Source organism: Pleurodeles waltl, chromosome 4_2, assembly GCF_031143425.1.
Source record: "Pleurodeles waltl isolate 20211129_DDA chromosome 4_2, aPleWal1.hap1.20221129, whole genome shotgun sequence".
NCBI classification, from domain to species: Eukaryota; Metazoa; Chordata; class Amphibia; order Caudata; family Salamandridae; genus Pleurodeles; species Pleurodeles waltl.
The window spans coordinates 127,429,777-127,441,698 of record NC_090443.1 but is presented as its reverse complement, the minus strand read 5'-3'; the positions used below and the strand labels follow the sequence as shown (position 1 = coordinate 127,441,698).

Below are 11,922 nucleotides of genomic sequence, written 5' to 3'. Positions count from 1 at the left end.
TCCCCCACGGACCCATGTCCTCATCACGTGTTCAACAAAGCCAACGCCATCATCGCCCCCAAACTCCGCGAGATCATCAACCTCTCCTTCGACTCCGCCACCTTCCCAGACAGCTGGAAACACGCAGAAATCCAACCCCTCCTCAAGAAACCCAAGGCTGACCCCAACGACCTCAAAAACTTCCGACCGATCTCTCTCCTCCCTTTTCCAGCAAAAGTCATCGAGAAGATCGTCAACACACAGCTCGCCCACTTCCTCGAAGACAACTCCATCCTAGACCCCTCTCAATCCGGTTTCAGACGAAACCACAGCACCGAGACTGCTCTCCTCGCCGCCACAGATGACATCAGAACCCAAATGGACAACGGCGAAACCTCGGCCCTCATCCTCCTCGACCTATCAGCCGCTTTTGACACAGTCTGCCACCGCACCCTACTGACCCGCCTCCATGGAGCCGGCATCCAGGATAAAGCCCTCAACTGGATCTCATCCTTCCTCTCCGACAGAACCCAGAGAGTCCGACTCTCCCCTTTCCGCTCCAAAGCCACCAACCTCATCTGCGGCGTCCCCCAAGGATCCTCCCTCAGCCCTACGTTGTTCAACGTCTACATGGCCCCCCTCGCCAAACTGGCCCGCCAACATCACGTCAGCATCATCTCCTACGCCCCCCCCCCCACCCCCCACCAGCACCTCGAAACCCTGACGGGTACATAGTGCGCTTTACAAATGTTATGATTGATTGATTGATTGAATGTAGCACAAAGGGTTACAAAGGGTTACAAAGTGGCGCAATGCATACATTGCACCACTTTGTAAATATGGCGCAGCATTTTTGGCCTTCTAATGCCACACTAGCATAAAAAATTGATGCTAATGTGGCGCTAGGGGCTCTTAAATATGACCCTATGGGGCATATTTGAAAAAGTGGCGCTGCACACTGTGCTGCACCACTTTTTTTCTTGCGCCCCTTAGTGCTCCCCTAATGCCACCATGTGAACGCTGTATTTAAAATACGGAGCAACATGGCAGTAGTTAGGGGACTAGTGTCAGAATTTTGAATGCTAGCCCAGTGCTTTGCAGGATTAGCGTAAAATATGTAGATGCTAATTCTGCAAAGCACCCAGAGGCCCATTGTAACCAACAGAAGCCTCCTTTTAACACACGCTCTGAGCAGGTGTTAAAAGTGCCGGAAAAAAATGACGAGGAGGAGGTCATTGGCGGGGGCGCCACAATAAACTGTCGCAGAGGGAGACACCAGTCCTAAAGCCGGCCCTGGGTGCTAAGACTGTCTTTTCATGTTTATCCCCGTTCTGTCGGACCTGCATTACCTATCTGTATATAAGCAATATGTGGCTCACACATTGGGTATATGATGTGTTATTTAATGTGGTTGTGCTGTCGGTGATGTTCTATCCATTACCACCTTCACTGCTTCTCTTTGCTGCTTCTGGAGGGTCAAGTGCTGCAAGGGAGTAACTGAGTTGTCCTATTAGAGGGCGACGGCAGCAGTTGCGGAGTCCCCGGGGCACTAGCGATAAATGTGGATACTGCCAATAAACGCTGATGGAAACCGGAAAAATAGCTTCAGGGCTTTGCTTCCCCTCGGAGCATGTGCGCGAGTAATACTGGGGCAATTTAGAGATGCAACAGATATCTCCGAACACTTCAACGACACTTTATTTAAAATGCCAACATACCACTCAGGCTACAATGTCTTGTCGTTTTCCAATTCTTATTCCACATTTCACTGCATCCCCCACACATTGAATAATCGCTAGAAATCCATTTGTTACAGATTTGTTATATTTGTTGCTTTTTTGCCCATTTCTACGCTTCGAGTCTGCAATAGAAAGCAGCCAGAGACTGTCAGTGCTGGATTATTAACGTCTCCCGCAGCCATCCGTGTTTATTACAGAAAAGTGTTCAGACAGATCTTCCTGTTCTGGCAATAATATGTATGGGTAAACTGTACTTGAATATCAGCACACCTCCGCCAATTTTTGGACACTCTCGGAAACTTTGGTTCTTAAAAGTTTCCAGTTCCTAGTACCTTGCTTTTCCCAGTACTGATTCCGACTACGGGCTCTAATTTGTGTCTTTTCAGAACCTTGTTTTGCCTTGGAAACAATGTAGCCCTGCCACTCCAGGTTACGGTTACGGTTCTTGAGATATGTGGCAGTAAATTACAATCCATATGATTGTTACTAGCAGGTATTGCTGCTATGTGGTCGCTTCTTGACTGTGGTGTGGTTCCTACAAGGCACGTTGGTCAGTTTTTTTCACAATAGGAACGAAGGCAGCATCTGATTCATTGAGAGACTCCAGGTAATATTATATGCGGCATGACCAGGAACGTGGTGTCACCAGCCCCCAGAAGGTTTTCTGTACAGCAATAAAAGGAAAGGGATTTACAAACATTTTCTTGATACAAGTAATAGTTTCAAATATCTGAGATCTCAACAACACTCGTCATCATCAAGGCTCATTATTTTTTTAACACTACATCAAAGCAGTCGTCTCTGGCATTGAGTGCAACATAAATGCATTAGCATGACATTGTAAACTCTCTCTTCTGAAAAATGTGGTTATGAAGTAATAGATTAGCCTTTAGGCAAACATTAAAAGTACTGTTCTGATGGATACTTATGCATACACATTCCTCACTTGTTGAATGGTCCCAAGACAAGACTGGATCTGGAATCTTTTTAATAGCTCTCCTCTGCTGGTGGGGGGAGGGGAGGGGTGCTGGCTCCATCTCAGCACCAGACACAAAGCCAAAGTGATATAATTGGGGGCATATAACACCCGCCCCAGTGCATTGACATCAGTTCTCTTTTTTCTGCCCCATTTGATTTGGATCCAGAGCTCCATCGTTTTTGACAGATTTTTCTTCAGATGTGCTTCAAAAGTATTTAGTTAAAATTCGCCTCAATGCCGGTCCAAGTGAAGGTGTAGGTGACCTTGATGAACTCCACTTCCAACAGAGTCATCCTCGGACAGGAGCCTGTGGGAGCCTTGATGGCATTTTTCAGGCAGAGTGCATTTACCTTTGCTTGTACGTTTAGGACCCTAGAGGTCAGTTTGGGGCTCTGTATGGTTTCATGCCAGTGTGCCTGCCCTCGTCTTTGTGTAACCCCAGAGTATGCCCAATGGGAATGCCTTCAGTGCAGGCTGGCTTCAGATCGATTCCAGGATCCGCTCCGATGCCTGCTATGGAGCGGCTTCTGACGCAGACATCTACACCAATTCCAATGCCAGATTTGGTGTCAGCCCCTCCACTTAATCTCCCAGACACAAAGGTGATACATCCCAGGTCCAGGAAAGAGGTCAAAAAGTTATTAGAGGCTGTGTTTATTGACATTTAAAACTTTTTTTGTCACCATCACATCGAAAATGTGTGTCAGCAAGTTGCAAGCATTGAATGTGAGCCTATACATGCTTCTTTCCAGATGAGATTGTTGTCAGAACTAAATCGGTTTTCCTTCTCAAGGTAGGGACCCTTTCCAAGTAGGGCAATTTATTACTCTCCTAACCTCCTCCACCTAGTAGGAGGAGAGACTACACTAACTGGGGCCTAGAAGAGCGTTCAGCTATTAAATCAACTGCACCTGGAGAACAAGCAGGCAACAAGCTCATTGTGGGATACACAGGCAACACGAAGGGCTAAGTAGTATAGAAAAGGACTTAATCCAGATTGATAATTCTGTGCATCAAAATGTTTATTGCTTTTGCAACAAAGGAATCACCAGTGGGAATCTGGGCTTATTCCACCAGGGCAACGTCTTTCGCCTCTGCATTGGTCAGGATTGTCACATTGACTGCCATTGGTAGGGCAGCGGCATGGGCCTCACTTCCCACCTTCATCAAATATTGCTTTGATTCAGAGGTGAAAAGGCATGGCTGTTTAACATGCTCACGGCATCAGGATTTCCTTACGTGACCATAATTATGACCTTTGCACACCATCTGGTTGGATACTGCTTTGGAAGCTATTCAACAGGTGAGCAGTCAATCCATCAGAAAAGAAAGTATCAATATTTTTGGTGGTCTACCAATAGATCCCTCATCTGTCACACCTGCCTCTTTATTCTGAAGTATGGTCATGTGTTTGTCTAGTAAAGTTCCATTTTAGAATGTTGCTATGCCACAACTAATGCTATTTTCTTGTCTCTGCCTTTAAGTACATGACAAAACGGTAGGGGAACTGACATCAATGTGGGGGGGGGGGGCAGTTAAATCACTCTGATGCATCACTTCTGGTTCTGAGACGGAGCCTGTGCCTCCTACTGGCATGGGAGAGCTATGGATGGAAATGTTTCTGGCTGTCCAGTCTTGCTCCTGGGGATATTCAACAGATGAGTAATCTGTGGGTAGATAAAAGCACCAACCAAAAAGATCTTTACCAAAGGTTAGTAACTTGTTTCTCAAGTGAAGTTGTGAAATTCAGATGTTGAAATACAAGAGTATAGTGGTAACCCAACAAATGATGTAATATAGCCTCTAATACAGACATGTGCAAAAATAACAAACTACTAAATGCTCACAGTGTAAAAATACTGTGAAAAGTACAGTTATAGCATACAGATTACTCAAACAGACAGTTGTGTCTCAATGTCACAATGGTGTTAGGTAGGCCAGCAGTGAAATATAATGCCCCATTTTAGGAGTGCTGTGGTAAAATGGCATCTTGTGATGCAAGGCAAGGCCAGTCAGGCTGTACTCTAAATATACCATGGTGGGAGGCTGACTTGTGATACAGATGCAGAGTTACTCCCTCTTAGAATCCAAGAGAGAATAGACTGTAAGTTGTGCATTCACATGCTTAACATTGTGTTTTCGGTTCATGTGAAATGTCCCACCTTGGAGCAGTTCAGTTTTTGGCTCTTGTTATTTTACAAATTATAAGTTAGATGTAATTAGAACTTTTAAGGCTTTAGTAATTGTTGGTGAGGATAATTTAGATTGGTTTAGTCTTAATGAACATTAATAAAAGCCTGAATGATATTTGTGGTCTCATAAGTAAGTGTGCTTTGTGCATGATGGATGTTTTAGGCTGCCTCAGGATTTCTCTCTGGTGTGACTAGGAGAATGTAGTTCTGGTTGAGTGTGGTTATTGTGAAGGTTTTTGGATCAGGTGATCCCTAGAGAAGAGAATAAGACAGTGTTTTGCATGGGACTTAGAAGTTAGCTTATCATCAATAGACCTTCTGGCAACATCCATCCTCCAAATTGGTATCTCCTCATATGTGATGAGGCTCACGAAGAGCCTGCTGACACCCAGTTGCATTACCGAGCTGCCTCTTTTGTGTAGTCTAGTTTAAGAAAGACACTGCATCTGCTTCTGTCAGACAAAATATTGGGTAGACTTGCATCTGTTAGTGTTTTATTCTGGCAATGTTAAAGGAAACTGGGAGTTCCCCGTGTACCAGAAGCATGCAGTTGCAGAGTGAAAAGTTAACATGGGAATTTCTCTATGATGTGAGTGCTGATGGCATGTGAAAAAGGGTTTGCACTCTACACTTGTGTAACTATCTTTTCATTTGAGAATCTCCCTGAGAAATATTTTCATTTAAAATATCTGCAAAGTGGACTTAATTTCAAGATTGTGAACAGTGTGGAATCTTGGGTTTTTAGAGCACATTAAATTGCAAATATGGAATATCTGTAAGAAGCACACATAATTCCATATACTTGAGTGTCTCTGTGCCACTCTTAAGTGAATTCAGAAATGGTTTATACTTTGATAAAAACACTGTTATACAAAACATAAAATACTAAAACAGCTTTACTTATTTACAGCAAATATATACAAACCACTTGGTTAGTTTAAAAAAAAATCAGAATTGTAATCAGCTTAAAAACATAACACAATACAACTTTGATCTTCCATGGGACTGTTTGGACAACCAGGGCCTGTCTTAGTTGGACTCTTGCTCTAGGCAAGACTGCTGCTTTAGGGATGACAGCACTTTTGTTTGTAGGCGCCTAGGCCAATCCCACAACAAGTCGCTACTGTCGGCCCAACCCTCCCAGCTCACAAGCAGTACCTCACCAAAACCCACATAGTAAAAAGTGATTTGTGGCAGCCTTTACACACGGACTCAAGAGTGTGACATCTCAGGGGAGTCGTGGTTAAACGGAGATCACCCTTTTCTCACATGAACAACAAGTCTCAGTCACACACAGGCAATAAAGGAGATGCAGTAAAGTTTCCAATAGGTTTTATTAACAAGACTGCAGTCTACTGTAAAATGCATGGGCCGCCATGATTAGGATAATGAACAATGCAAAAAGCAGAAATGTAAAATGAGAGCCATGAATATAAGACCCCCACCATCTTGCAATAACATGAGATGGGAAAAAGGCCCTAATACCCTAGCATGATGAACCTAATCTCTAACCTAAAAAGAGCTAGATGTCTTAAATCTAATCTGCCAGTACCATGTCCATGAAAAGAGCCCCCCAACCTTTGTTACCTTAGAATGAGGTATCTAGATCAGACTCCGTGGGGATGCGAAGACTGGGTTTGCATTAAGGCAACGTGTAGCATAGATAGCGTTGATGGCATCTGGTAGGAATCCCTCTGATAACCTTGTCTGTGTGAGATGTATTTATACAGATCTTGTAAGACCCCTGATGCAGGTCTGGTCCCAAACAATAGATAAGATGGCATGCTTGGGGCGGCAATTATAGAAACAATTCTTTCCAAAGTACATTATGTTGCTTTCACACGTAAGTGAGAAAGAACATGATGGGACTACTTACGTATATCACTTGTCTTTGACGCTGATAGTGACACCTTTACAGAGTGGCACTGATAATGTGAAATCAAAACATCTTCCTAATTATAAACATAGCAGCCACCTTGGAAGAAATAATTAAATAAATGCGCTAAAACAGAGCAGCCTAAGTAGGTTAAAAGTCACTAGGCGACAGGGGCACAGACCTGCAAGCCACAAGGCTAAGCTATCTCCTGATTCGCAATAAAACCAAATAGCATCCACTACAGGCCTCCTTTTTCTGAATAGCTTGCAAACCCAAATACATTCTGATCGAGTTTCACTTGTCTGAAATACCTTCAATAAACTTTCTGTAAAAGTATTAGTACCATGTTCTTTACAAAAATTGGCTAGATAATTGGTGTCTTCTTTTGCAGAATGGCTTGTTAATCCCAAAGTATCGGAATGAGGGTCATTTGTCTGAAAATTAGAAAATTCTAAAAAAAAACGTTCTAGTGACATAATAGCACTTTGTTCTACCCAATGACCATGTGAGCAGCTTGTCCTCTCTATTTCAGAGGAGAAAATAAAACCCCAAAAATCAGAATGTGCTTCATTTGTCTGAAACAAATCCAATAAATCTATTGGAGTGCTATTTGTCTGCTTGTCCCAATAGTCATCAGAGTATGGTTTCCTTTCTTTTTCAGAGTGAGTAAACTGAAAACCCTACAAATGTTCATTGGGATTCACTTGTCTGAAACATTTCTGACAAACATTCCAGTGAAGTAGATGAACATTGTTCTTCCCTGCACTCATTTGGGCAGCTTTCACCTTTTTCAGAGTAGACTGAAACCCCCCAAAAATCTGAACTTACTTTACTTGTCTGAAGCAACTGAAGCCAGTGTTCTATAGAAAAACTTGAGGCACTATAGTCTTTTTGTTGAGCGGACATTTCATTGGCAAGCTGACAACAAAATTCAACATTATGATTTTTATATTTTCTTTTAGTCCTTCCTGAAGACAGTTTCACCTTCCTTATCACTTTTCCAGGAGACACGTTATCAGTACTAATGTCAAACATGTGCTTCTTTACAGTTGAAGTGTGTGGGAGAAGGGTGTCTCTGAGTGGCCATTAATTTGCACACAGAGTGTGGTAGCACAATATCTTATGTAGATGTCTTTTATCAAGAGCCCAGATTCTGTTAAAGCTTTGCCCAGCTTGCTTGTGACCAGGGCGTGCATGAGGGTTTTCAGGGTGCTAATTGAGAGCCATTTGAAAGAAGTCCAGGGGGATAAGGACTGCTAATGTCGTTTGTGGCAGCAAGTAGAGCAATTTCCATGCTGTGGTTGGGCCTGAAACTAGACTGAATGGTGTCAAGTAGTTGGTGGTCATTGAAGTATTCACTGAGGTGTCTTTTGATGATTTTCTCCAAGACTTTGGCCAGAAATGGTAGCTAGCAGCAATAAAGGCTTTGCAGAGGGTTTCTTCAGCAATAGGAGGACAGTTGCATATTTTCAAGCATCTGGGAAGGTCACAGAAGAGGTGAAAGCACTCAGAACTGGTGTGAACATGGTGCTCATGGGTTGCAGTTCTCTGATGTAGGCATGGTGGTGGTACAGTCAGGTGGAGTACCTGAGTAGATGGACTTTATGTTGACAATGGTTTCTTCTGGGAGGATGATAAGCCATGTGGTTAGCATTGGTTCTTTGGCCAAGATTGGGAGGCATTTGGTGAGGTCTTTCGAGTTCAGTTACAGGCTGACCTTGCTGTAAATGGCAGTGATTTTGTTGCTGACAAATTGAGAGAGATTGTTGCATAGGTCCTGCGAGAGGGGTGATTGAGTTGGAGATACTCAATGGTGAGGTGAAATCTTTCAGCATAGCGAAGATGCCTTTGCTTCTGTTAGTGATGGCATCAATGAGGTCTGCCGGAGTGTCACACTGGGTGGTTCGGATCATTTGATGGCAGCATCTTAGGGCAAATTTCAAGATGCTCTTGACTGCTTTGTACTGGCTCGTTTTCCAGTTGCGCTTCAGTTGTTTGCACTGGCATTTCAACAGTTTGAGTTCCTCTATGCACCAACTAGCTTGGTATCTGAATCTTGTTGTATTGCAGTGTTTGAACGGGGCCCAGGGACTCAACACTGGAGGTGATCCAGTTGTTGATGACTTTGAGGAAGCTGTTGCTTTGTTCGGGTCGGTGGCTGTTGGGAGCAGTGTTATAGTCCTTGTCAGTGATGCTGTTCCAGTTTTGGCAGGCTGATCAGGCGGTAGTGTGTGTGTTTTGTACTGGGATGAGGATTCTGAACTTGACAAGGATGTGGTCTGTCCAGGGGACTGGTGTGAGCTCGTCGACTTGAATGTTGCTGATGTTGGTGAAAATAGGCTCCAGGGCTTGTCTGGCAACATGGTAAGGTCCCTTAAAACATTATATCCTTCCCTCTTGTGGTAAAAAGGATTACATTTCAAATGGTTCTTACATGTTTCAGAGTTTAGACTGCATAGTACTCTGTTGATGTGTTCTTTTCGATTTGGGTAGAGTTCCTGTGAGGGAACTCCTCTTAACTCTACTCCTCACCGAGACTTGTTATGATCTCAGTGGGTGATGTGATGTATTATTTTCGTTGTCAGGGAATTATTATTTGATATCAGGATGTGTATTATTTTCTTGAAGATTCTGCATTTCTTCATTGTCTGAGACTTCTAATAAAGCAATATGAACTGAAAATTTGCAGAAATGAAAGGTTTCCACACAATATGTGAGGAGAGAATGTGGTTACAACTTCAATACAGAAAGAGCAGAGGCATTATTGATGTATTGTTTAGAGCCAGAGCAACTGTGAACAATGGGCGTTACATACCATGTGTTGTATTGAAGAATTGGAAATTGGAGTGGGCAGCAGTTCACATGTTATGACGAAGACTATCAAAACACTTTTAAAATGCTGGGTTGCAAGACTGAGTCAACTCTAAACAGTGTAAGCTATTATATGTGTTTGAGGGATCTGTAATAACAAAGGGCATTGTGCAAGTGCTATAAAAACTAAAGAAATGTTAAATCGTATGCACTCCGCAGTCCGGGATTAAGTTAATTACGTTGTTTATGCGTTATTCAGAGTTATTACCCCGAACTATGGCTTTAAGATTTAACGTTGATGGGGTGAACAGTGAAATGTTCACAGACCCCAAATCCAAGTACATTGTAACTGTGTATAAATGTTCTTACTATATGGTTAAAGAGAAAGTACTGCAAAAGAAACCTCGTGTTAGATCAAGTGGTTATGGTAGAAATCTTCGAAACTGAGAGGATTTTGTGAGGCTTAAAAACCTTTAGGGTAAGGAGTGTGTTGGGGGGAGTGTATGTTGTGATTAAAAGAAACGTTTTATTGGAAATGAAACTGAATAACAGTGGTACTCCCCAAGTAAGGCCCCCAACCTGTCATTCTCAAAGTAAGGAATGTTCTGATTAGAATGAGAGATATGATGGCAGAAGAATTAAACACGTTATGTCAACTGTGACTGAGGCAAGGGACACAACGGATTGAATAACTCAAATATTATTTGCATGGATGCCCTCGAAGTGTTGGACTGGCTTCTTGTGCACTTTGGCACTGCCAGATGGGCCGACTTTAAAGGCGCAGTGTGTGAGACTTTTTTCGGTCCAGTAGGCCATGATGAAGCCAAAAAGAACAACTCACATGTGGGCCCATTCAAGCCGACTCTTCTGTAGTGCCATAGCACCCCAAAGGACAGTCCACACTGATCCCTTAGACAGCTTACTCAGGTGTGTTGATGTCAAGGTGCTGAACAAAAAAGACACATAGTTGATTACCATTTTCTTCATAACTTTGGAACTGTTGTCACACTCCTGACTCCGAAGGTATATATTTTTTCTTCCAGGAGAGCATTTCCATATGCAAGACTATATTTGACTTGGAGTCAGTGTGGACAGGTTTGCAACATCAGAAGTATCACGTTTGTAAATATAGCAGGTGATTATTTTTTCTACACGGTTATTGAGTATAAGGTAAGATTCAGCAGGACAAAAGATTGAGTACAAGTTGATAGATGTGAAACTCTAGTGCTCTGTTGCACATAGGAGGGAAGAGAAAGGTTCAGGATGCCTCAGCTGAATATGTAAATTACATAAATACTGGAAAAGAGTTTAGTTCTAAGTAGAATCTGGTTGTCATGACTTAGGGATAGAGCAAGTGAGGTGTGCTTACCTGAAAGTATAAAGAAAGAGGCAGAAGGAGAACGATAGCAGTAAGGAGACAACGGAGATCAGTTCATGGGAGACTGATGGTGAGGGACAGGAGCTGGGTGGACAAATGACTCTTGCGACAGAGATGGCGGGAGAGGTTGTGCGGAAAGGAAAATGGTCTGATTCCCTAGTGCTTGGCAAAAACATCCCTGCTTCATGGACAGGAAGCTCTGTCTATCCTTATAACGTAAGAAAAGAGTCAGGAGCTGGAATTGTAGGGGACAGAGAACCTAGTCACCACGTCGAGACACTCTGAGTAACTAGCGACGACCTACCTACAGGGTCTGGACTAATGGTAGAAACTGGGAAGGCTTAGGGCTGTGTCCAGGTTTCTGAGGCTCCTATTTAAACAACTTCCTTTAGACAGTTGAGGAGAAGGAGATAGTTGTGAGTGCAGATGTGGATGTTCTCCCATGTTCTGTCCACAGGTGTCTCATCAGGTTTCTCAACAGAGTGCTTGGAAGCCAAATCCTGATTTGATTGTGAACTCTGATTATACTCTAGCCATCCTAGAAGTGAAGAGAAAAACTGAAACAATTACTGTATACTATGCTGAACTTAACTGTAAAGGAATTGGGATAGTGTAATGCCCCTGCATAGTACACAAATACAAAGAAAGTATATAGACAGTGTTTGAACTGCTTCATCCTTGTGCCACTGTGTTTGTATCTAAAACCCTCAACCATGTGCCAAAAACTGCCAGATCCCCTGTTGCTCAGAACCCTGACTTTACACCTGTGATGGCTCCATCTCCCTTCCTCGAATGCAGCCCTGCCAAGTACCACGCACTAGAAGTTAGAATAACACATTTTAGTGTTGGTGTATGCATCACCGCACGTGCATTATCAGGGAGCTAGCTCCCATGTGCGACGAGCTGCTGCAGCCGATTGAGTTTGAGAGGAGGTGGGTGGCTTCTCAGCAGCCAGTGCAGGGGACTCC

General features: G+C 43.2%; 1 protein-coding gene across 1 annotated transcript in view; it reads right to left on the bottom strand.

Annotated features, from left to right (window-relative positions):
• Window positions 1-1,665: 1,665 nt before the first annotated feature.
• Window positions 1,666-11,922, bottom strand: part of SOAT2 (sterol O-acyltransferase 2) — a 608,478-nt gene continuing 598,221 nt past the window's right edge. Inside the window, exon 15 of the mRNA XM_069230936.1 lies at window positions 1,666-2,382. Coding sequence (XP_069087037.1) covers window positions 2,332-2,382 — 51 coding nt within the window. The 3' untranslated portion in view covers window positions 1,666-2,331. The remainder of the gene's footprint in view (window positions 2,383-11,922) is intronic.